Source organism: Balaenoptera musculus, chromosome 15 (assembly GCF_009873245.2).
Source record: "Balaenoptera musculus isolate JJ_BM4_2016_0621 chromosome 15, mBalMus1.pri.v3, whole genome shotgun sequence".
In the NCBI taxonomy this organism is placed as follows: domain Eukaryota; kingdom Metazoa; phylum Chordata; class Mammalia; order Artiodactyla; family Balaenopteridae; genus Balaenoptera; species Balaenoptera musculus.
The window spans coordinates 25,769,382-25,795,785 of record NC_045799.1 but is presented as its reverse complement, the minus strand read 5'-3'; the positions used below and the strand labels follow the sequence as shown (position 1 = coordinate 25,795,785).

Sequence of the window (26,404 nt, the reverse complement as noted above, 5' to 3'; positions counted from 1 at the left end):
TTGAAAGAATAAATGTTCACTGTTTTAAGCTGTGAAATTCGGGGGTAATTTGTTATGCAATAGTAGATAACCAATAGACTCTTTTTTTGGCCCTGTGGTTAAAGGTCTGCTCTTCTCTAGGGAAAGGGGCTCCAGTCCTGGGTCTGCTCCATCTTGGGACTACAGGGGCCACTACAGCACCCACAGGCCAAGGTACAAACCACAGACACTGGGCCAGGCTGCCTATGTACTCACAGGCTGTTTATTTATCCGAGACTAAGGATGCGAGAGAGGGGATGAAGAGAAAAACCAGATGCCTCAAGGTGGTAGAGCTGATGGGAGAAATGAACAGAAAGGCTCCCCCTCTTTCTCTTGACACAGACCCCAGGGAACTCCAGCTTCAGGTGGGGCCTCTGGGGACAGTTTAGGGGCCCCTAGGAGGCCTGGCAGTTGTCAGCTAGGGTCAAGATCCCCAGAGGGGCAGGTCCCGGGCTCGGAATGGCTTCTGCGTACACAAAATATCTCTCCACAAAAGGCACTGGTGTGGGTGGGGGGAGCAGCAGGGAGGCTACCACGTCACCGGCAGGATCCACTGTGTCCTGAGTCTGGGTCCCAGCCTCTCTCAGGGGCTGGGTCTCTGCCTCCTTGTTCCTTTCCTCTCCCTTCCCTCAGCCCAGTGGTAAGCAGGCAATCAGCGGAGGGCCAGGTCAGGCCATGTGGTGGGCACCCCCTCTTCAGGGCTAATGCATCTGACGACCTCTAGGCTAAGAGCCCCAGACGGGTGACTTTGGCCGAGAGGAAGGAGTGGATGATGAAGACCATTGTTTTGGGGCATGAATGCAGGTCCAGCTGCTGCAGGGTGGACGGAGAGAAGGGTCAGGAGCCCCATCCAGCCTGGGCCCCAGGACAGCATCACCCCCCAGCCCCTCCACTCACAATCTCTCCTTCAGTGCCCCCGAAGTCCAGGAAAAGGAGACTGGCACCATCGTCCGAGGACATCTGCAGCTTCTCAAAGGGTTGTCGGAGCAGCACAACTTGGGCCGCACCTGGCTCAGCCGCCCACAGTGTGAAGCCTTTGTCAATATGCACAGAGAGGCTGCAGGGACGGCCGTTCCATGTGCAGGCTGTGGGGAGGGTGTGGGCACGGGCACAGCGACACCTCAGAGACCGCAAGCCCTACCTCCAATCCCCACTGGCAGCTCCAAAAGCGGAACTTGAATGCCACTGGAGATGGGAGGCTCACTGTCAATGCCATTTGTACACCCACCCTGTACAGAGTCACCCACACTCTGAAATACAGAAGGATGAGCAGGCAGAAAACCTATACCCCACTGCCAGCCCCACTGCCAGCAGCAAAGGTAGAAAGGGGGAGCTTCAACTCTGCTTTGGACAGGAGGCCCACTCCCTATAAAGGCATCAGCAGACCCACCAAGCATGGCCTTTGGAGACCTTAGAGGCCTGTAGACTTGCCCAGTTAAATGTGAATTTCAGATAAGCGATGGATCATTTGGACATACTTAGACCAAAAAAATATTTGTTGTTTTACCTGAAATTCAAATCTAAGTGAGTGTCCTGTATTTTTTCTGGCAACCCTACTCCAAGTGCCATCTCTCATATCCTCACCAGCAGAGTCACAAAGCCGGCACAAGAAAACCCCCGGGAAAAGAGTCTCACTACCTACCAGGGCACCTGCACATCCAAAACAGAGGGCCCTCAGAGACCCCAAATCCCACTCTCTCTCCCCCTCCTGAAGCACCCTAAAGAAGGAAACTTGAATGCCCCTGGGGATAAGAGGCTCGTTACCAGACAGGCACTCCCAGATCCACCCAGCCCACCTGTCGACACCTCCTGCACACCCTCAGCAGCCCGGTGACAGCCATCCACCAGCTGGCGGGTCCAGGCAGCCAGCTCCTGCGGTGACTCCACGCTGAACAGGTGAGTGTCCACACCGTGGCGCGTACCCGTGCGCAGGGCAAAAGAGAGCTCTGCATCGTAGGACAAGGAGCCCTTGGAGGGGCCTGAGTGCACCAGCCTGGGGGCAGGGGGCAGAGGGCTAAGCATGAGGCCTCAGGCAGCAGGGAGGTAGTTCTGGGCCACGGGGGCGGTTACCTGGGAAGGGACCCTGCGACTCCTTTACCACCTAACGTGGAGACAGGACTTCCAGACAGCCACTGATTGACTCACAGGAGACCATCTCCTGCCACCCTTCCCCTTGCCCCCTCGGCTCCAACCGTTCTGGTGTCTTCAGACACGCCAAGCACACTCCTGCCTCAGCACCTCTGCTGTTCCCTCTGCCGAGCACACTCTTCCCTGATTACCTGCATTGCTCTCTCCCTCACTTCCTTCACACCTTTGCTCAAGTGCCATCTCCTCTGAGAAGCCTTCCCTGACCTCTCTGTCTAAAACGGCACCCCTCCCTATCACTCACTAGCCTTACTTTTCTTTATGGTACCAGAAGTTATAATTACTTTTCACTGTTTCGGTTGGCTTTTGTCTTTTTCTCCAGAATATCATCTAGGGTACAAATTTTTGTCTAATTGTTCGCCACTATATTCCCAGCAACTAAAACAATGCCTGACATATAGTAGGTGCTCAGTAAACATTTGTGACCGGAATGAATGAATCACTTAATTAGGCAGGCAATTCATGACCTGCTTATCCCTAGTAGGCAGCAGGCTCCTGACACGTACGCCAGAGCCCAGCCCAGAGTGAGGAGACATGGACAACAAGGGCCCAGACCCCGCAGCTTGATTCTCACTTGCTGCGTAACCTTGGGCAGTTCAATGCCCCTCTCTGGGCAGCAGACCCCAGAGTTCTGTCCCTTAGCCCTCTTTGCTCCTCACTCCACATACTTTCTCTTGTAGCTTCATTCCCCCTTGGAGCTGCTTCTGATACCCAGTCCCCTACTTTGCAGCCCTAAACTACAGACCCACAAGTCTCCAAGTTTCCTACCCAAGCTCCCTACCTGTCCCTCACACACTTTGGACTCAACTCAGCGTCTTGCTCTGACCTCCCCCCTTTGCACTCCCACCCCCAGTCCCACTGCTCCCCCAGACACGAGCTCCGAACCTCCCCTCCCGTCATCCGGACACCTCCCTCACCCTCCCCATCTGGTGAGTACTAAGCCTGGTTAATTTTACCACCCATGTGTTTTCCAATGCAAATGCAGCCTTTCTTCTCCATCTGCTGCCTCCACCCACCTCCACCAGCTCTCCTGCATGACTGCTCCCATCCCCCGCCTCCAGCGTATTTTCCAGGTGGCAGCAACATGGATTCTTTTAAAACACAACCCAGAGCCACCTCACTCCCAGGCTAAAACTCTTCAACTCTGCCCCAGCTCTTAAGATAAGGCTAACATTCCCTAACCAGCCAATAGAGGCTCCACGAGATCAGGCCCTGCCAACTCCCTGCCTCATTTCTCTCCATTTCCTGCAGAGAGTCTACACACTGGTTATAGCACACTCACAGCTCCATGAACGTGTGAGAGCCCTTCATGCCTCTGTACCTTTGACTATGTTGTTCCCTCTGTGTGAGATGCTTTTCCAGCCTTTCTTAAATAGCAAACTTCTACTCATCTGTCAAAGTCCAGCTCAAATGTCACCTTCTTCCCGAAGACTTCCCCCACCAGGCCAGGTAGAGTTAAGTGGTTCCTACAACTCTGCGTCGTAAAGGCTGTTTCCGGGTCAGTCTCCCCTGCCAGGCTGGGGACTCCCCGAGGGCAGAGCCTCTGGGGACTCTCTGTCTCCTGAACCACACAGCACAAGGTTGGGCAGAGTAGGCATCAATGAATGAGTGACTGGTGGGACCTCATATCCTTCTGTTCCAAGCCCCCATTTTACAGATGAGGAAACCAGGGCCCAGACAGGGCAGAGACTCGCTTCAGGCCACCTGGGGAATAACTCAGGGCAGGATGGGGCTGGAGTCCCCAGCTTCTGAGGTCCATCTAAAGCATCACCCCCCAAACTCCGGGTGGGACACACAGTCCTGCCTGTCCGCAGATACCTGGTGGTGATGAGCGGGGCAGTACGGGCCGGCCGGCTCAGGGCCTCACGGGTCTGGGGGAGACAGCAGTAGAGGAGCAGCTCCTTTTCGGTCAGCAGGGCCAAGGTGGGTGCTGTGCCCCCACTGGGCAGCTGCAGGGGGCAAGGCAGCAGTGAGGAGGGACGGAGAGGGGAGAGGTCAGAGGGCCAGGGCGGGGTGAGGCAGTGAGGGGCAATGGGATTTGGGTCAGCTCCAGGACAAGGGAAGAGGGGGGAGGACAGGTCCCGGGCCCTGCAGGCACCTGCTCAGTCAGCCAGCCGATCTGCTTGATGTCCTGGCTCCCGACTGTGCTGGTGGCTGACAGCAGCGCCTGCAGCTCGTCCTTGACCCAGGGCATCAGAGCGTTGACCTGGGCTTGGATGGCAGCTGCCCACGACCTGGCGCTAGCCTCATCCTTAGCCCTCAGGAAGAGGGTGTCCCGGCCATCTGCTGAACAGATCTCCAGATACCTGCAGGCACAAATGAGGTGGAGGGGAGGGCCCGTCCACTGGGCTGCAGGTACCCAACCCTGAAATCTGGCCCAAGAAACCCCATCTACCACAAAGCCAGAAGAAACCACAGGGGATGCCCATGACAGAATCAGGAGCAACACTCACTGCAGGGCTCCAGCCACAGTTGTTGGAGCCTCATGGGGCTTATCTATCTTATCTAAGGATAAGAGACTATCTCACACACACACACACATAGGCATATACACACAAATACACACACACCCAAACATGTGTGACGGGGGCCAAAATTATCACTGTGCAAGGATTCATGATTTTGCCCTGTCCTTCCTGGTTTCTAAGGAGAAGGACTGTCTTGCTGGGCCATCTCCCAGGTTCTCCTTTGTGGTGCAGAACCAAAGTAACGCACTGACGGGGTAGGGGTGTGGACACAGCAACTGAAGAGGCTTAGTAGCCTGAGATGGTCTACATAAAAAGAGGTGGGGGGCGGGGGAACTTCCTTAGCAGTCTGATGCTTAGGACTCCACGCTTCTAATGCAGGGGGCACGAGTTCGATCCCTGGTTGGGGAACTAAGATCCGGCGGTGTGGCAAAAAAAAAAAAAAAAAAGAGCTGGGGAATGGAGAAGGGAAAAGGGCGGGGAGATAAAAAGCCACAGAGGTAAGTGTGGGAAAGGTTTCAGGGAAGTACAAGAGGAGTTAGTGACAGGGAGAGGACTTTCAAATGTTCTGTGGGGCATTAAAGATTCACTGCCCTTTGGCTTTTCCGTAAACAGTGAAGTGGGGCAGAAACTGGAGAACGGCTCACACACATCCGTTCCAATGCCCTCCGCCTCTGCCTTCCTCCACTACAGAGCTCTCTTGCAGCTAGCCCGGGCCATCGACCCAGTTCTGACCGATGAGAGAGAGAAGGCTCTGGGGAGGGTGTCCCTTCCTAAATGAAAGGTAAAGCGTTTCCAGCTGTGGTAGTTAGTTTCCAAAGGTGGCCTCCACCAAATTCATCCCTCCCTATACACACGGTGCACCTCTCTCATCAAGAGGTGAAGCTTCTTTCTCCTCTACTTGGCCTTGTGACTTGGTTTGACAAATAAAATGTGGCAGAAGTGCCGTTCCGGAATTCCCAAGCCATCATGAAATCCAACTAGCCCGAGGCCACCCACCCTGAGAAAGAACAAGCTAGCCATATAGAAAGGTCACACTGAAAGAGGAATGCTTAGCCAGCCTCTAGCTGTTCCAACCACCCCAGCTGGCACGTGGGTGAAACAGCCATCTTGGACTTCCATGCCCAGCAGATACCACATAGAACAGAACTGGCCGGCTGATCCAGCCCAGATTACAGAATTGTGAAAAATAATAAACTGTTATCTTCTAAGCCACTAAATTTTTGGATGGCTTGTTATGCAGCAATAGAACAAAATACCAGGAGAAAAGTTCCTTTGTCCCTTGCCTTCTTCCTGTCTGGAATATGGACACATGCTTGGAGATGCAGCCACCACCCTGCTTCCAGGAAGAAGAAAATCCGCAATGAAGATGGCAGAAGGGGAATTCCCTGGCAGTCCAGTGGTTAGGACTCCGCACTGTCACTGACGAGGGCCCGGGTTCAATCCCTCGTCGGGGAATTAGAATCCCGCAAGCCATGTGGTGCGGCCGAAAAAAAAAATTTAAAAAATAAAAATTAAAAAAGGAAGCTGGAAGCCTGATGCCTTGAGGGCATTCTTGAGCAGCAACAGCAGCCTACACAGCTGACTGCTAGACTTCTTTTTAAACATGTGGAAAAATTAACTCCTCATTTATTAAGCCATTTCGTGCTGGGGTGTCTGATACTTGCAGCCCAATGTAATCCTAACACTAAGTAAAAGTTTGAAATATTTTTCATTACATTTTGGTTACCAGATTGTGTTCCTTTGACTGGGATATTGTGCTGATATGGAAACCCAGTTATATTCAAGTTACACATATGTGCACAAATCAGGCACATGTACATACATGCGTATACACATACAAATATTAACACAAACACACAAACACATATGCACAAATCTACACCCCTGCCCGTGCAAATGCTCACATATACACACAAACACTTGCATTTAAATGCCATCTACATGTACACACACGTAGAAATACACATACACACATGCTTCAGGTGATGTCTGGGATCAGGCTGGGATCCACAATTAACCTAAAGTTCTATGAGTCTCAGGAAGGACTGATACCACCTCACCTTCACCCAACACAGAAGGCCCCTTTAGTGGAGCACCTGTAAGTGACCTGTGAATCACTAGTTCTTGCCTCATGGGGGCAGGCTGGGGCTGGGGCACCAACTAGGGCCAGGAGATATGGATGCTGAACATTAATCAGCCCTTCAGGGCAATGCTGGGCATTGGCCTGGCATTGAACCTCAGCTGTAACTAGGACCCACAGCACAAGCCTTTTATGCCCAAGCCACACACACACCACCCCAATACTGCACACCGCATTTAATCAACATAGACTGCATTCACCACCATCATCACTCAAGCACCTGAAGCTTCTGAAGCAGGGAGGGCTACCTAGAATGAGGCAAGCTCCATCCCTTCCAGGTTGTGTGATCTTGGGCAGGTTACTTCCTCTCTCTGTCCTCATCTACAAAATGGTGGTGAAATAATAGGACTTTGCCTGTAGGGTTGCTGTGAGAGTTAAATTAAGTTGTGCGTGATAAACACTCAGTAATGTTGGCTGGTATCAATCTTATCATCGGTGTTAAAGGCTGCGCAGATGTGAGGGATGGTAACCTTCCACGGCCCTGACACAAACGTTACCAGATATCTCAGAACCTCAGCAGAGTTGGAAGAGACTTGAGGGGATCACTGAGTCCGATATCCTTGTTTCACAAAGGGGAATCTAAAGGTTAGTGAAGAAAAGGGACTAGTTCAAGGAGAACCAAGACTGGAATCCAGGGCTCCTTCGCAGACCAAGTTCCTCCTCAGATGTGAACTGCCCAGAGGGAGAAGAGAGAAGCAAAGCACACCATCATCCCCATAACTTCACCCTTGCATCCATTCGACAAACATTTCTTAAGCACCTACTATGTCTGCGCATCGTGCTTGTCACTTTGCAACACAAGGGAATCTTTCCTTTGGCCCCACTACCTAACACAAGGGCATGTCTGTCTGAGTTGCACCCTACATCAGGCTTACCTGGTCTCTGGGTCAGTGGGGGTGCACCTCCTCGAGACATATGCCATCTTCAAGGACATGTGTTTGGCATCACGGAGGTCCCGGGGTGGGAGGCCAGGGGAGGAAGGCTGCCGCTGAAGGGGTGAGGCAGGAGGCGAGTCCCAGCCAACCGAGGTCCCACTGGCAGAGTTCTTGAAATATGGTGAGACCTCTTTCATGTACTTGACTGGTTAGGGGAGAGGTCAGCAGTTACCACTGTGACATGGGCTCCCACGTAGCACACATCACAATTGTCACTAATTCATTAAAAGTTTAATTTATGTCCACTATCACTATCCTCCTCTAGGCTAAAGTCTCAGACAGGGCAGCATGGTAGAAAATTCTGGATGCATGCCGACATCCATTCTCTCACTTTTCCCTTGGTTTATAGACACATGGCCACTTGGAAGAAAGACTGCATTTCCCAGCCTCCTTTGCAGCTAGGTGTGGCCACATAACTAAGTTCTAACCACATAAGTTTAAGTGTTTAGAGCTTTAGGATGGCTGCTTAAAGGGAATGGGCAACAGCTGCAGCAAGGCAGTGAGAGAGCACCGGGAGTCAGAAGATGTGACTGCTCTGCCACTGTCCCATTGTTTGCCTCTATCTCTTCAGTCTTCTCATCTGCAAAAATGAGGGGCTGCATGAGACAGTCCTGTGGTGGAGGCTGCTAATTTTCCTCCAAGATAGTGATAACCTTCCAGCTTAAGACTTCATTTTCTAGGTTCCCTTGCAGCTATAAGTGCCCATGTGACCAAGTCTGGCCAATAGGATGAGAGCAGAAGAGATGTGTGCAGCTACCAAGTTCTGCCCATTAAAGAAAGGGGCATGCCCTGGTCTGGGAAGATCCCACATGCCACAGAGCAACTAAGCCCGTGTGCCACAACTACTGAGCCCACGTGCTGCAACTACTGAAGCCCACGCACCTAGAGCCCGTGCTCTGCAACAAGAGAAGCCACCGCAATGAGAAGCCCACGCACCCCAACGAAGAGTAGCCCCTGCTCTCCACAACTAGAGAAAGCCCGTGCGAAGCAGTGAAGACCCAATGCAGCCAAAAATAAATAAATAAATTTATTTAAAAGAAAAAAGAAAGGGGCACGCCCTTCCTTTCCCTGTCTTTTCCCTTGACAGGTTGAGCTGGCTAGAACACAGACTGGTGGGGCATCATCTTGACCAGGAGAACATGAGCCACACTCTAAAAGGCTGACTAACAAACAGAAATAAATGGATGCTGAGACTTTGGACTGCCACGTCAGACTTGAACTGTTACCTAAGAAAGCAAGGAGCTTCTATTATATTTAAGCCATAGTATTTTATGGGGATCTGGTTACAGCAGCACAACTTGTACCCTAACCAATATAGATGTCTAGAGGCCCTCTTAGCTCTGACCAGTCATCGCTGAGTGAGTATAGTGGACTCCTTCTAGAATAGCATTGTCCAACAGAGACAATGATTTCTATGATTATGAAAATGTTCTCTATATACACTGTCCAGCACAGTAGCCACTAGCCGCATGTAGCTATTGAGTACTTGAAATGTGGCTGGTACAAAATTCAGAGGAACTGAACTTTTTATTCAGTTCCTCTGCCCAACTGACCCATAAAGTCATGTTCTGATATGTGATCCTGCTCTCCTGGCTATGCTAGCTGGACCAGGGGTCAACCCCTTACCCACACTAGGCTACCCAAATTGAGACTGTTGAGAGATCCTACACTAATGTCTTGAACACACTTGAAAGCTACAGGGGCAACCACCTTCTGCAGTGAGGACAGAGAAGAGGAGAGAGCTGATTTGTAGGGAGAGAAAATCAGTGGAGATGCATGTTGAGAGACAGGGGAAAGCCCTGCCAGGCATCTGCTAACGTTCTGGCTTCTGATACTCCTCATTTAGAAAGTCGGACTGCCATCCCAACAGGAGTTATGATATTTGCAACCAAAAGAGTCTTGATTGGGGCCTGGATTCCATGCCTTTTGACAAAAGGAAGATGTCAGTAACAAAGGGCAGCTAGAAGTGAAAGGCAACGTAATGACAGGGTTGATCTGAGAAGGCTTGGTGGGAGAAGAGTTTCAGAGACAAGTCAGTTTTCTTGAGCATCTAATATGTGCCAGGTGTTGGACTGGCCCTAGGTAGGACTGGGATGGTAAACATGTGACACTTGAGCTACCACTTGTTTATCCCTTGCTCAAGGAAGCCATCACAAAATCAATCATAGTGTTCTATGGCAGCCATTACCAATCAATTAAAGCTAACTGATAATAAAACATTTTGGCATTCTTACTCTATCAATTAGTTGAGTTTGGCTGCAAATAATAGAATATATGATAACAGTGCCTTAAGCAATAAAGATATTTATGATTTCATGTAACAAGAAGTCTAGAGGAAGGCAATTTCAGGATTGGTTCAGTGGCTCAGTGACATTGGATCCTGGATAGGCATCTCTGCCATTGGATCTCTGCCATTCTCTGGCCTTCCCCTCATGACCACAGGATGGCTGCAACAGGCTCAAGCTAATCATTCCTTACATGACAAAACCCAAAGCAAGAAGGGAGGAGGCAGGGAGAAAAAGGGCTGTCTCCTCACATCTCCCTCTTATCAGAGAGGTAAATATTTCCATGAAGCCTTATATCTCATTGGCCTGACTGGGCTGCATGCCAACTTCTAGCAAATCATTAGTAAGAGTGAATAGTCATGATTTATTTAGACCAATCACAATTCAGCCTCTAGGGCTGAGCATATTCCCACCTAATTAAATCAGGCTCTGGTAGCATGGAAGAAGGGGAAATGGTTGGAAGGCAGACAACCAGTAGTGTCTGCCACATCTGTCCCAGCATCTGGACTGTTCCCAATTCTGATGAGCAGCAGTCTCCTCATCTCTAAAATGAGCTGCTAGAAGGACAGTGTGTATATCAAGGTGGTTAAAAGTCTTGCCCGAGCACTGGTCTCTCTTCTCCCAACCAGGCTGGCCCCTCTGCTGCCCTACTGAATAGTACCTATGCCTGCTAGCCCTTGGGTGGCCTCTCTTCCTCTCCTCTCAGCCACCTCTACCCCAATGGCCATCTGGCTTGCTAGACATCTGATGTCTGCAGTCAAGTCCCAGTCAGTATGCTCTGTCTGTGAGCGGACAGACCAGGAAGGGGTGGGGAAGCAGTTCTTGGTCCAGCTCCCTGGAAGAACCACATAAGAAGCTATTTCTGTTGCAGGAGACTGCCCCTGAGGTTCAGATAGGATCCAAGGCAAACAGGGGTGAAAGTGAGAGGGAGTTACAAGCCCTATTGGGGTTGGAAGAGAAGTTATATTGAAAACAAGAGCAGATTGTTTAGAAACAACTAAGCTTAGGTCTGAAGATTGGGAACTAAGACGAAAAATGACTCATCCTCACCATTACAGCAATGACTTACCCCAGGATTATGTCTCAAGGGGCGATAGAGGTGGGACACATCACAGCCTACCTGACAGCCAAACCATTCCCCTACTTTTTTTCTCCTTGCTAACAGAACCCAGAGCCCAAAAGGCTGGGCTTCTCCCCAGCCCAGGGGGAAAATCTTGACTGGTCAAAGCGAATCATGATCATTCCATCCCTCTTGCTTGTGATTAGCTTAGAAAGGGGCAGATGATACAATTCTGTCCAATGAGCTGTGAGAGAAAATATACTCCCTTCCCTTCCTCTCTAGCCTTCAGAAGTTGCTGGGAGGGGGGAGTTGGTCCTAAAGCGATGATAGTCACTTTGACCCCAGGATTGGGGTCCACACACTGAGGATGGTGAGTCCTTAAATTAATCTACCCTGGAGCCATGCTGACTTTACGTATTCTGGAAGACACATATTTTCTTCAATGTTTAAACCTCTTTGAATTGCGTTCCTGTTACTTGCAGACAAAAGCATCCTAACTAATACAGCACCCACCCATTCCCCCCCACTCCGACTCAGGCTGCAACTGATATATCTCCCTACTATAATTAACTACGTCCCTCCCCTGCTCAAAGCCATGCTCTGGCTCCCTGCACTCCTCACCCAACTGCACGGCTCTCCAGGACCTGAGCCCTGCCTACCTTGCTGGCTTTACCTCCTGCCACATCCCCAATCTCACCCTCTAATCCAATTATACTGACCTCCTCAGAACTCTCAGAAGCTGTAGGGGCTTCCAAATGCCTTTAAAAATGCAGTTCTCCCTGCACAGAATGCCCTTAGTACATGGTTTGGAGACAGGCACTCTAGGATTTGAATTCCAGCTCTGCCTAGCTATGTGACCATGGACGAGGTAATTCACCTCTCTGGCCCTCAACCTGCATAATGATGTCTACCTCAGAGAGACGTTAGAATTAAATAAGATGATATAAAACATATGACACAGGTTCTGCCCACACTTAGAACTCTGCTGTGATTTTGTGTGTTGGGGCTGTCTCTCGCACCAAACTGGGAGCTCCTAGAGGACAGAAACGGGGCTTGATTCGCACCCAGAGTTAGTGCTCTGTGAATGGAGAAATGAACGCCAGGGCAGGACAGGTTCGTTCAGCAGGAGGGAGAAGGTGCCTCAGCCCAGGAGGTCCTGGCTCAGCTCAGACATCGCCCTTCTAGGAAACCTTCCCAGATACCCGCTCTGGAACCTCCACGCCCATCACCTCCGCAGTCCCCTAGATCCCACTTCCCTATGTGTCCATGTGGGAGTCCGTGTTCTCCTCCAGGCTGGGAGCACTGTGAGGGCAGGGACCTTGACTGACTCGTTTCTGTACCCCCCAGAATCCAGCAGGGATCTCCAATGCTACGTGCTCAGCAAATGAACGTTTGTCAGCTTTGAAGCCAGAGAAACTACTAGAGGCCCTGCTCACCCAGGCCATTCCAGAAGTGGGTCCGCCTTCTCCTCTCCCACAGGAACATGCTATAGATGGACAGCACACCAGCTGGTGTCTGAAACAGGGCTTGCATTTCACCAACCAATCAGCCTGTCCCAGAGTGGGGGTGGGGTGCTGGGGCCCCCAGAGTGTGGCCATAAATAGCCCAGCTCTGAGGCCTCCTCCCTGCTCTGACTTCTGCCTGAGTCACCCAACCAGGCAGGGCGGGGCTGCCCAAAGGCAGTGGCCTAGAGAGCTGAGGGCAGGACCATGACCCTGTGGCCAGCATTCTTGAGACCCCAAGGATAGATCCAACTGGTGTCCACACCCTCCCCAGCCAAACCTCTGGCCCAGGAGCCTGGTAAAGCAGATACGTGGGCCCTTCCTCCTCAGGGAAGCTGAAACAGACACAGGACACCCTGCCCCTTCCAGAGGCCCCAACTGCCAGCTCTGCCAAGGAGAGAAGCCAGCCCTGACCCCAAGGAGCCAGGAATAGATTCCACTAGAAACGCAAGGAACAGAGGCAAGGCAGGACCATTTGCCTGGCCCAGGACAATTGGGAGGGAACATATGTGTTGCAGAGAGAAGGGGATACATCTGTTCTGGCTCAACACAGTATCCCCAGTACTTATCCCAGTGCTCAAAAAATGTTTATGACTGAATGTCTTGGCTTTGACACTTGGCTGAAGCCTGTCCCCTAAGCTCAAGCTGTTCCTTGTCTGTTCAGTGGGTGCTCATTTACTTGCCCCTGCCTGAAATTACATGATCTATCCATTTGCTTACTAGTCTACAGCCTCTCTCCTCTAACCAAAATGTCAGTTCCATGAAGGCAGGGACATGTTTCCTTGCTTATTAGGGTATCCCCAGCATCAAGAATAGTACCTGACATATACCAGGTAATCAGTGAATAAGAAATGTGTTAAATAAATGAATATTGACAAGCCTGGGGCTTCTCAGGATGGAGACAACATTGAATTGGGCTCTAGAGTGAGGCAGGCTTGGGTTTAACTTCCTTGCTCTGTGACCTTGGACAAGTGACTTGACTTCTGTGAGCCTCTATTTCTTCATCTTTGTAATGGGAGTAAAATATATCTATCTCCTAACATACTGAGATTCAATACTTGTAAAGCACTTTGTCCTGCCTGGCATAGAATAGGTCTTCAATAAATAGCAGTGTGGTTATTATTTCTGCTGCTATTCTTAGTATGACAGTATAAGGGGATGAGCACAGGATGTCGTGACAGACAGACAGACAGACAAAAATTTCAATGCAGGCCCTGACGCTTACTATCAGGCCTTGGCAAGTCCCACGGTTTCTCTGAGCCTCAGTTTGCTTGCCTATATAATTGGCACTCATATGTCAGCTTTCTGAGTAAGGCATTGTGAGGATTCAAGTCCAAGCTGCCCACCTGCCCACCCAGGATGTTGTGGAGAGGACTTGGCATTCCAATGGGCTCTGGATGATCTCTGAGGTCCTGCTGGTCCAGCAAGGCTGGACTATACATAGTTCCCAGCCACTGGCAGGCCTTGCAGCAGAGCTGCCTGGATTGCCACACTCTGGGGCATAAAATCTCACCTTCCACACCCTTGTGCAGTATAGGGGGCACCATCTATCAAGATCCTAAAGGCACATGAACACTTTGAACTTGCAATACCCTTTGCAGGAATCCCCTTCAGATAAATGTTCACAGGTGCATAGAAGGGTCATGGCATCATTGTCTGTGGCCCAAGAGGCTAGGAGCAACTTGAATCCCATGAATAGGGGCTGCTAAATACAAGAAGTGAGCTCGGGACTTCCCTGGTGGTCCAGTGGTTGAGAATCCGCCTTCCATGCAGGGCACGTGGGTTCGATCCCTGCTGGGGGAACTAAGATCCCACATGCCGTGGGGAAACTAAGCCCACGCACCATTTCACAACTAGAGAGAAGCCCGTGGGCTGCAACAAAAGATCCTGCATGTCAACAAAGATCGTGCGTGCTGCAACTAAGACCCGATACAGCCAAATAAATAAATAATTTTTTTTTTTTTTTAAAGTTGAGTTCCTGGCAGACCACTCAGTCCCGTTCACGGCTATATCCCCAGTGCCTTACATCGAGTCTTGGCATAGAGCAAGGGCTCAATAAATATTTGTGAGACGAATGTCTGAATCCCAATAATGGGATATTATGTAACCCTTTAAGAGAATGAGGACTTCCCTGGTGGCACAGTGGTTAAGAATCCGTCTGCCAATTCAGGGGACACGGGTTCGAGCCTTGGTCTGGGAAGATCCCATATGCCACAGAGCAACTAAGCCTGTGTACCACAACTACTGAACCTGCACTCTAGAGCCCACAAGCCACGACTACTGAGCCCGCGTGCTGCAACTACTGAAGCCCACACACCTAGAGCCCGTGCTCCGCAACAAGAGAAGCCACCGCAATGAGAAGCCCACGTACCGCAACGAAGAGTAGCCCCCGCTAGCTGCAACTAGAGAAAGCCCGCACGCAGCAACGAAGACCCAACTCAGCCAAAAATAAATAAATAAATTTATTTTAAAAAATAATAATAATAAAGAGAATGAAACAGAGTTACATGTGCTGAGTTGGAAAGAGGTCCTCAACTTGTTCCATGATAAAAACAAATATGGAAACCTTTCTCTGGAAGTGTGTGAAAATATTAGCCATGGGTAATATTAATCTATGAGAAGATAATTACTTTACACTCTCCTGTTTTGTTTTGTATTTTTTTAATTAAGCATATATTACTTTTCACATTTTTTTAAACTCTATTTTTCAAAAATATACCGCCAGGATCTGGGGAAGGGGCGGCAGGTGCCATGTTGGGCCACAAAGGTGGCAAGAAGCCCCTGAAGCAGCCCAAGAAGCAAGCCAAGAATATGGACGAGGAAGATAAGGCATTCAAGCAGAAACAGAGGAGGAGCAGAAGAAACTTGAGGAGCTAAAAGCGAAGGCCCCGGGGAAAGCCCCCTGACCACAGGTGGAATTAAGAAATCTGGTAGGGACTTCCCTGGTGGGCCAGTGATAAAGAATCCGCCTTACAATGCAGGGGACACGGGTTCAATCCCTGGTCAGGGAACTAAGATCCCACATGCCGTGGGGCAACTAAGCCGGCGCGTCACAACTACTGAGCTCGCACAGAGAGCCCGCGTGCTGCAAACTACAGAGCCCACGTGCCCTGAAGCCTGCGCACCACAACTAGAGAGAAGCCCGTGTGCCACAATGAAAGATCCCACATGCCTCAACAAAGATACCGCATGCCGCAACTAAGACCCGATGCAGCCAAAGATAAAATTAAATAAATAAATAAATAATAAATAAATCTGAAAAAAAGGAAATCTGGCAAAAAGTAAGCTGTTTCTTGTGTCTGAGGCAATGATGATCCTTAATTTCATTCCTGTTTAAACATCTGGATTCTCTGCCATAACATCTGTTGCCACCTATAGCTAGAATGAAGTGTTGTCTTGGAACATATTGTACATTTAAGAATGAACTTTTGTTAAAAAAAAAAAAAATACACTGAAAAAAAAAACCATATGTATATCTACACACTACCACATTCCAAACCATCTTAGCCAGGATTCAAAGATAAAGCCCTCATCAACTCAGGAAGCCTACTAGGATCTTAGTAATGGGAGCAAGAAGCACTTATTGAGCACCTACTATATACCAAGCATGAAAGCTCAAATCTCACTAACACATCTTCACCTAATCAAACCAACTCAATGAGACCGATCCATTGTTAAACTGCCCAATTTAACAGTTGAATAAATTAAATAAACTGAGCCTCACAGAGATTACATGACTTGCAGTGCAGTATAAATATTTAAGAATATGGGTTTTGACATCTGATAGATCTGACCTCAAATTCCATCTCTGCCCCTGTGTGACCTCAGGCAAATAGCTTCACCTCTCTGAGTTTCAGTGTTCTCATCTGTACAATGGGATGAATAATGTACCTTGAATCATAAGGGTGGTTTTGAGGATGCAACGAGAAAGCATATGGAAGGCACTTAGCACAGTATCCAGCACACTGTAGGTGCTCATTAAACAGCACACATAAATCACTATTATTAACATTCTTATCATTATCATTATAATTTCCTCCACCACCACCAGCAGCCAAGCTCACATAGCTAATCGAGGTCAAAACCTGCCTCCAGAGCCCCACAAGCATTTTAATCAAAGATCCAGGGAACAGGCCAGGACTGAATTAAGCCAAGTTTTGTCTGTGGGGAATCACATGGCCCTAAGCCGTATGTGTGTGCAGCCAAATTAATGCTTTCTTGAGAACAATGATAAGAACAACAGGTCTTTGCAGCCATGGGAGGACTGGACGGGGGCTCCATTCATGCCTCTGTTCCCAGGACAGGAGTCCCTCAGGCGCCTCTCAGGCACAGCATCACTCGGCTAAGCTGCATGGAGTGGCCTCAAATTAGCTGCATCCATTAATAACATCCCACTTTTGATAGTGGTGATGTATTGAGCCAAATTTCAGGCAGGACACCTGGCAGTGTCCATCTCCCAGGGAATGAGATGGCGGGGGCCTGGCCCTGGAGTTCTGAGGACTCACAGTGGAAACCCTCAGGAGTCAGTCAAGCCCAGCTTGAGCCTTGAGCCCCATCTTAAACATTTAGGAAAGTCAACTGCAATTGAGGAGGTTACAGGCAAAGTAGAAAGGGTCAGGGATGTCCCCTAGGTGATCATTCCCCCCAAACTCACCAACATCTAATGTGTGCTGGGCTTGGTGCCAGGCTTGGGGCTCTGAGGCAAACTACACATGATTCCTGCCTGCAGAGACCTTCAAGTTTACTGGAGAAAACAAAAATGCTGCTGCCGATGTGATGATGACAAAGGTTGACATTTATCAAACGCTTACTGTGTGGAATTGTGCCATAAACCTCAAATGCATTGTCTCATCCTTATAAATAGCAAATAAAATAAATGAGTGCCTACTTATGCACACACTGGTCCCAGCACGTTACATGCATTATTTTTTTATGTTGCAAACAACCGTGAGAGGTAGGTATTATCCAAGGCAGAGTCAATAGTGGCCTCTGCAATCAGACAGACCTAGTTTTGAATTCTGAATCAGCCAATTTATTAGTTGTATGACTTGAAGAAAGTTATTTATTCTTAACAAATCTTGGTGACGTTGTCTGTAAAACGGGGATTATAGCAATTCCTACTATTCTCTGTGTCTTTTACGTACATGCTACTCTATGCCTGTATCTTTTAAAAGCCTGATCTTTGTGTGGGGTGAACCTTCTCTACTTTGTACAAAGTACTAAAATTGCCTTTATTCATTTTTGTCCTTTAGTATTATTTTTTAATGCATCACAGGCTCCCTGTTGCCTGTGTCTTGTCAGCCTCACTGGGGGTGGAGGGAAGGGAGGCATTTGGCTGTCCCTCCCTTTTCCCCCAGGCCTGGTCTCCAAGGGCCCAGGCTGGCCCTGCTTCCAGATCCTTGCACACAATGGGCCTCTCTAAGCAGCAGACAGAGGCGTGTTGGCTGTCAGCTTGGGCCCAGACTCTGGTCACAAATACATCGCTATAGCTGAGAATAGGCTCAAGACACTTGTGCAAACTCCTGCCCTCAGAGAGGAAAAGGTCTAGAGGGCAGGCTGGGGCTGCTGATACCCAGCTGTGCCCCTGACTTAGGCCAGGGAAGTAGGGTTCTGGCTGGCAACTGCAGTTTGCTAGTGACATCTTTTCTTCTAGGATGTTCTCGGGGAGCTCTGTACCCATCAAGCCCCATACCTCAGGAAAGATGCCCAGCTGCCCTGCCAAGTTCACATCCAAAGGACAGGCCATGGGCCCTTGGAGGTGGTCTTAGAAGTGGGATGAGGGTGGGGAAGTTCTGAACAATGTGACCAGTGATTGGGTGCTAGGGAGGAACCTAAGCCCAGAGAGGCTTCCAGGAGCTCTGGCTCCAGACTGGGGCAGCTGCCCAGTCTCCACAAACTCCCCCAAATCTCAAGGACCAGTCACAACCCAGCATCCTAGATCCCTCATGTCTTCCAGGCTTTTCAGATCACCCGTGCGATTCAAAGAGTCTTGACCCCAGTGCTCGCCCCCACCTGTTTGTTGCCTTGGATGGAATTACCTCCTTCTACAAGCCTGCGGAGAGCAGCTCAGAGAGAGACTTCAACTAAGAAAAAGCTGGGAAAAAACTAACAAGAAGGCTACAACCTCGAGACTCCTCCTTTTATTCAAACCTGCTTAGGTCAAACCACCACCATCTCCCTCCTGCTCGTGGCCCCAGCCTCTTTGTTGCCATTCTGCATCTACTGTTGTCTCCCTCCAAACCAGGTTGATGCTGTAAAGCCCAGAGCTGACCATGTGAGCCCCTGCTGAAAACCCTTTAACCGCTCTGTTTCCCTCCAAATTCCTTTAGTCTGGCACTCAAGGCCCTGCAGAATCTGTCAGTCTGAATAGCCCTCTCTTTCTCCATTCCCTTCCTCACACCTAGGCTCAGATAAAGCTGAATTACTTCCCAGGCAACTCCCCAGGTAAGTCAAGTCATTTCACCCCTTCGTGGTTTTGCTCACACAGCTCCCCTTCCTGGAATGCCCTTTCTCCACCCCATACCCACATCTGCTTATTGTTCATAAAGTGCCAGCATCCCCTCCTCCAGGAAGTCTTTCCTGACCACCTGCCTCCTCCAATCCCTGGGCAGACCCCATCTCAGCACCTATGACAGGATGGTGATCTGGTAGGTTTGCTCAGCTATCTGCCCCACGAGACTGAGAGTCCCCTTGAAACCACTGAGTAGAGCAGTACAAAGGGAGGAGGAGAGAAAGAGAAAGCAGGAGAGGGCTGTCATCCAAAAGGGAGGAAAAATACCAGAAGATTATAAACAACTTTATGCCAAGAAATTTGACAACTTAGATGAAATGGACAAATTCCTTGCAAGACATAAATTACCAAGAAAAGAAAAAAAACAGATCATCTAAATTGCCTTACTAAAGACATTAAAATCGGGAATTCCCTGGCGGTCCAGTGGTTAGGACTCCGCACTTTCACTGCAGGGGTCCAGGGTTCGATCCCTGGTAGGGGAACTAAGATCCCACATGCTGCGCAGTGTGGCAAAACAAACAAACAAACAAAAAAACCTTTCTATAAAGGTAGCTTCCCTGGAGAATGCTACCAAACATTTAAGGAGGAAATAATACCAATTCTATATAAATGCTATAGGACAGGAGGGGAGTCACTAACATTTATAGAGTGCCTACCATGTGCCAAATCCTATGCTGGGCAAGAGGCAGGCCAGGCTCCATCCAGCAGCCTTGGGCAGCGTTTGCCAAGGAAAGCTCTTGCCCTATGAAAAGTCTTAGAGAACATAAGTGCTGGAAACCCTCAGTCCTGGGATGGTATTTCTCTTCCCTACTCTACGTGCAGCAGACATTGCTAATCAATTCCAGCTCCTTTCTGCTGAGTCCAGATAAGACCTCCCAATCTTTCCAAATACGGAACTCTCAGTAGCCAACAAGGAAGCTAACACTCAAAATGAAAGCTGTTGGTCATCTCTGATCTAGCTTAACCCCAACAGATATGAAAACTGAGCCCCAGAGAAGAGGGTCTTGCCTAAGGCCAGATTAATTACAGAGCAGACAGGATTTTAGACGCTGATTTTTAAATAGTTTGTGTGGAGAAGATAGTGTTCATATTTTGTCTCCCCAACTCACTGGTGGGCTCCTTCAGGGAGGGCCAGGTCTGCTTTAGCTTCTGACCCAATGCTCCACAAATCAGGTACACAGTAGGTCTCTGGAAATGCTTCTTGGCTTTAGTGAGGAAGGAATGGAGTAAATGAGGTAGAAGCCTTGGGTATTAGCCCCGAAACCAGGAGGCGCTTCAAACGTCTAACACTCAGAGATGCTACCCTCTCAGAATGATCCACACTGAGAAGCCAGATAGAGACATTCTTTACCTAAAGAGGAGGAGGTGAAGGGGACCTTGGCGTGGATTAGAAATGTGTCTACAGTAGAAATTTTACCATCCATGGACTAAACTTTCAAACAGCAGAGACTAGAAGAGTTTTTCAAGTCAACCAAAATATGACATTTTGATGAATTTCAACAGTTTAAACTGCATTACTGGCTATAAATATCAAAGTGATGAGGCATATGGGAGGGAAAGTCTCCTATATCCATATCATTAATGTGTGATCTTGTTATTTAATTTTGCTGTTAAAATATGATTGATACACTTAAGCTTTTAGGGACCAATATTGCAGAGTCAGCTTTCAGTATATATTTTAAAAATGCAACAGTAGCATTTAAATAGACACACAGTACATTTAAATAGATAATAAAATGTAAAAATAAAATAAAACAAAACGATAGAGAATTTAGGTCAAGAATGCCAAAGATCACCCAGGGATCCAGAGCCTGTTTGTCTCTGTGGCCTCTTGGAGACTCCTTTGGGGACACAAAGGCAACCTATCAGGATCTGGGCCTAGGGCTCAGCTCCGCAGCTTCACTGGCCATGGCATTCTCCATCAGCCCCCGCCACCTCCGTGTGCCTGTTCTGGGCCAGGAGCCAAAGACACATTCTTCAGGCCCCCATGGCTTCCGGAACTGACAGAGTGGAGTTTTTTTGGGGTTTTGGTTTTGGGGTTTTTATAACGTCTTTATTGGAGTATAATTGCTTTACAATGTTGTGTTACTTTCTGCTGTATAACAGTGAATCAGCTATATGTATACATATATCCCCATATCCCCTCCCTCTTGCATCTCCCTCCTACCCTCCCTATCCCACAGAGTGGAGTTTGATGAAAGGGCTGAGCAGAGCAGAAACCTCCTGACAGAGCTGGCAAAAGGCAGAAGTGGGACCACCCCAGCAAGAGACTGTAACAACCTATGGGAAACTGAGGCCCAGAGAAAGCCAAGGTCTCATCTAAGACCACACAGCGACGGGATAGTGGAGGGGAGCCACCAAGTCCCCCTCCCACAAAATAATACTCCTCTCTGAGTCTAGCTGGAAGTATTTGATGTCCTGCTACATAAAGGCCAAGTCCTCTCCCAAAGCAAGATGGGTCTCAGGGTTTTAGGAGAACTCAGAGTTGAGAGCTCCCCTGGTTCCTCAGGAAAGAATCTTAGCCGCCCCTTCGCCAGTCCCTGCCCCTCTCTTCCCCTGAGTCACTCAGTGGGTGGCAGATCCTGCCTGCCATGGACCTTTTGTCCTATTTCCACAACCCAGTAAGGCAGAAGTTACATCCCTGCCCTACAGATGAGGAAAGTAAGGCTCAGGGGAATGAGGTGACACGTCCAAGGCCACAGAGCTAGGGAGTGGGAGATAGGAAATGAAAGCCAGGTCAGCCTGGCTCTGGGCCAGCTCTGCTGCCACCACCCTTGCTGTCTCAAGGCAGATCCCCAAGTTCTGTTTCTGTTTTCAACCCGGCCCACCTCCCAACCCCCACTGCTTGAGGCCTGGGGAAGGTAGGGAAGAATTGAACACTCCTGGAGTCCCCAGTGCTTACCCTCAAGCACCACCTCTTTGCCTGTCTTCTTTAGGACTTGCACCGCCTCATCATGGGTGGCAGAGGAAAGGTCTTCCCCATTCACGGACAGGATGGCATCCCCTACAAAGAGGGCCTCCGTCTGGTCGGCTGCCAGGCCCTTGAAGATCTTGGAAATGAGAATAGGCATCTTGTTCTCTCGGCCCCCTGCACAAGCACGGAAAGAGGAAGAAACTGAGGCAGACACTCCAACACTTGTGAGTCACATCGAGGCAAAATTACTTCTGAAGGTCTCTCACTGTGTCCAACCCAGTGCTGGGAAATGGGGAGTGGAGAGTAAAGAGGATCTCAGAAAAGAGCCTGAGAAGTTTAGGACACTAATAATACTTACAAGTCATTTCCTAGATTTATAATGTTGTAATGGATCTTTTGGTTAAATGTTTTGGGTGTTCACCAGTGTTTGAGTAACTTACAAGGTGCTTCAGTAACTTCTTTTTTTTATTTTATTTTGGATTTTAAGCGATTTTCCCATAATGGGGGAACCCATTGATAGCCTCTAATCAAGAATAAAGATAGAAGTCAGCTATTGCTATGGCCACAAAGGATCTCTTTAGCAATCAGAAAGCTTTACAACCTAGGATCCAGGCTAGAAACCAAGGCCTTAAAGTCTAGAGATTTCAAAAGCCTATCTGGGGACTTCCCCGGTGGCACAGTGGTTAAGAATCCGCCTGCCAATGCAGGGGACACGGGTTCGAGCCCTGGTCCGGAAAGATCCCACATGCTGTGGAGCAACTAAGCTCGTGCACCACAACTATTGAGCCTGCGCTCTAGAACCCGCGAGCCACAACTACCGAAGCTTGCACGCCTAGAGCCCATGCACTGCAACAAGAGAAGCCACCACAATGAGAAGCCCGCGCACCACAACAAAGAGTAGCCCCTGCTCGCCGTAACTAGGCAACTAGAGAAAGCCCACTTGCAGCAACAAAGACCCAACGCAGCCAAAAATTAATTAATTAATTAATTAATTTAAAAAAAAAAAAAAGCCTATCTGGGGACTTCCCTGGTGGTGCAGTGGTTAAGAACCCGCCTGCCAATGCAGGGGACATGGGTTCGAGCCCTGGTCTGGGAAGATCCCACATGCCACAGAGTAACTAAGCCCGTGCATCACAACTACTGAGCCTGCAAGCCACAACTACTGAGCCCACGTGCCACAACTACTGAAGCCTGAACACCTAGAGCCCGTGCTCCGCAACAAGAGAAGCCACTGCAATGAGAAGCCCACGCACGGCAACAAAGAGTAGCCCCTGCTCACCACAACTAGAGAAAGCCCACGCACAGCAACAAAGACCCAATGCAGCCAAAAAAAAAAAAAACCTAATACATTTTACCACATTGCTTTATTTCTAAATTCTTGAATGTCCTTTTAAAATCAGAAACAGTAATAACAGTAATAACACCGTGCTAAGTGCTTTCAATCTTGTCTCGTTGCATCTCCACAACACCCCAATCACACAGGCATGCTCAGATTCCTACCGGGAAAACTGAAGTGTGGAGAGAAGCCCCTTGCCCAAGGTCACCCACCTGGTTAGTGGCAAAGCCAGTATTTGAACCTAGGTCTCCTGGCTCCAGAACCAACACTGTTAACTCTATGGTAGACTGCAAGTCAGGCCCTCACGTATCACACTAGTGCTCCATCCTCAAAGATGAGGAACAAGTGGCCCAGGTCATAATTCCAATGTCACCCAACAAATTGGTGGCAGAAGTAGGACTGGAATGCCTCTCCAGACCCCCACACAGGCTCAACAGTTTGTTCATTGCACCACACAGAGCTTGAGACCTAGGAAAGGAAGGAATTTCTATTCATATCTATCTGCCCTCTTCTGCCTGAAATTAGGGACTTCAGTTCAGTTTGAATCCATGATTATTCTTGGATGCCTGGGCTGGGCTGGACCCTAAAGGAAAGGTCAACATGGCAACGGGAGCCCAGTCTCCATACATGAAGAACTGAATGGAGCTGGTACTCCCCCTGACACCTCCTAAAAGTACCCTTACTCCCACCTGGAAGTATGAAGCTAGGAGGTAACTTTATGTGACCTTGGAAAGTCCCCCTCCTCTCCAAGACTCAGTTTGTCCATCTGCAAAATGGAACTCTGTATGAACTCTAAGTTCCTTCCTGTTTTAACACATTGAGTGTACAATTTCTGGATTGATCTGTTGCCCTATCCCATGCTGGAGTTTGAAGGCAAAACTGGTGCCCACTCCCTGGCTTTCCCATTTTCCCCTTTTAGATCCCTTTGGTTGGCTGCATGGAAGTTTGCCCTTCCATGGGGAAGAACCGACTCCTCTGGACACTCTCTAGGGGCCTGATAATTGAGGTTCAAATCCCAGCTATGTCGCTCACTGACTGTGTGATACTGGGAAAATCATTTTACTTTTCTGAGTCTCAGTTTCTTCACCTACTAAATGAGGATTATGCTTCCTACCTTTTAGTACCTGTTGCCAGGATGAAGTGGATCATGAGCCTAGAGTACTGGGCACAGCACTTGGCACACAGTGGTAGCCAAGTCACCACCATCCCCACCCCTTCAGGAAGGAATGGTGAACCCAGCAGCTGGGGTGTGCAGGTTTTTTAGCACTAGGTTAGTTACTTTGGGAGTCTCTCGTGACCTCTACTCTTCCTCTCATCTAACAGCCATAATTCTCCAGGCACCTACTATGTGTTGGCAGGGTGAGTACTTTGGACTCCTGTTTTCATAGAAACATCCCAATTCTACCATTACCCTCATTATATAGTTGAGGAAACTGACGTCCGGAGATGGGAAATGACTTGTCTAAGTTCACACAGCTGATTCTGGACTTCAGTCTGGGCTGCCCCCTAAAGAAAGCTGTCAGTACTGGGGGCTGAGAGCCCATCTCAATCCTGTGGAAGGTGGAAATGGTCAGATCAGGAAACTCAAACCCAGCTGTTAGGGCTCTTCACCTAGGTCCACAGCCTTCCTAGGTCCTCAGATTTCTAGGTCCTTTCTGGCCCCCTGTTTGTGAACCCAGCCTCCAGCTAGTCTCCAATCTCCCCACCAGCCATGCTTCCTACTCCAGGCCTTACTCCTCCCTCCCACCTCGGTTGTGTCTTGAAGACTTCCCCCTCCCTGCCCTAGTCGCACCCCAGGCCTCAGTCTCCTTTCTCCATCCTTTGCTCTCCTGGGGTCCCTGTTGTTGTTCTTGATGGCCATGCAACCCTAGACTAGGCAACCAGTCTCAGATCTCTTTGCCTCCACACAGAACTCCCCACCCACGTGTCCTTGGTGAGTCCCCAACGCCCTCCACACCTGTGCCTTCTGACTGAGACCTCAAAGCCCTCTCCGACCTTGGTGCTCCTGGTGCCCTCGGTTCCCTCTGTTCTCTCAGACGCCCGTACCCCCAGACAGAAGTCAACCAACTCCATGTCCTCAATACGTTGCCAGCCCCCGCGACCTCTGCGCCCTCGGCGGTCCCACAGACACCACGACCCGTGCCCTCGGTGGCCCCGCGCCCACCTTTAATGCTGATACCCAGCCCGCCGGCGTCGGCCTTGCGCACCGTCACGCGGCGCCGCTGGAGCAGCAGCGCCTCCGGCAGCGGCGGGGACTTGGCGCCCGGTTCGGCGGCGCCGTTCAGCTGCGCGGGCTCCGGCTCCCGCTGGGCACCGGGCTCCGGGCCGGGATCGCCGTCGGCGGGGCTCACGGTCAGCGCGTCCTCCTCTAGACTGAGCAGCACCCGCTGCCACCGGTCGCCTCCAGCCCCCGAGCCCTCCCCGGCGCGCAGTTCCAGTAGCCCGGTGCGCGGGGCACGCCTGCCTGACGCCATCTTCGCCTCCGAGCCCCCGGGCCGCCGCGCTCGCCCTGCCCCGCAGTGCCCGGCCAGCTCCAACCCAGCACCTAGGGCGGAGGGCAGGCGGGGCCCGGCTGGGCCAGCCGCCACCCTACCACTGGCCTCTGGGGGTGGAGCCTCGAGGGGCGGGGCTATCTATGGGTGTGGCTAACGGTTAGTGGCGTGGCCACAGGCAAGCTAGAGAGGGGCTGGGGCGGGGTCCAGGAGCCGAAGGATACGCTGTGGGTCTACATGGGGGTGGGGTCAGAAGGCTGTCCGGGCGGGGCCACGAGTTAAGGCAATGAGCGGGTGAAGTGGGGTGGACGGGGCCATTAGGGGGCGGAGCTTCGTGTCAGGGGCTGGACCCTAAGACCCTGTGGAGGAGACTGCACCCGCCATGGCCGTCGAGGGCCGGCGCCGCAGCTCGCCCACGTGGGAGCACAAGAAAAAGAGACAGAACCGTGGATCCTGGTGCGAGGCTTTGGGCGTTGGGGTGGGCTGCACATGGCGGAGCGCTGGACTCCAGGGACAGGGCTTGAGTTTAAGAGGTAGACACGAGCTGAGAGGGACTTCGCAGGCAGGTTGCTAGCGGAGGAGATTTGAGGGAGCTGGT

At 50.0% G+C, this 26,404-nt stretch overlaps 1 protein-coding gene across 1 annotated transcript; it reads right to left on the bottom strand.

Moving 5' to 3' along the window:
- Window positions 1–213: 213 nt before the first annotated feature.
- On the bottom strand, window positions 214–25,886 carry SNTA1 (syntrophin alpha 1). The gene is made up of 8 exons (XM_036826818.1): window positions 25,479–25,886; window positions 21,967–22,152; window positions 7,647–7,851; window positions 4,262–4,469; window positions 3,982–4,112; window positions 1,815–2,011; window positions 916–1,103; window positions 214–831 (listed from the first exon to the last, which is right to left on the bottom strand). The coding sequence occupies exons 1-8, from the start codon at window positions 25,786–25,788 to the stop codon at window positions 739–741; spliced, it is 1,518 nt and encodes a 505-aa protein (XP_036682713.1). The 5' UTR covers window positions 25,789–25,886; the 3' UTR covers window positions 214–738.
- Between the last annotated feature and the right edge of the window lie 518 nt (window positions 25,887–26,404).

Bases quoted from the DNA above. Each gene is read 5' to 3' on its own strand.
- SNTA1 (XM_036826818.1), bottom strand. From the start codon at position 25,788: ATGGCGTCAGGCAGGCGTGCCCCGCGCACCGGGCTACTGGAACTGCGC. The intron at 7,852-21,966 runs GTAAGCACTGGG...TCCCCTAACCAG, and splicing joins CAAAGAGGTGGTGCTTGAGG to TCAAGTACATGAAAGAGGTC. The intron at 1,104-1,814 runs GTGGGCTGGGTG...CCCTCCCCACAG, and splicing joins TGTGCAGGAGGTGTCGACAG to CCTGCACATGGAACGGCCGT.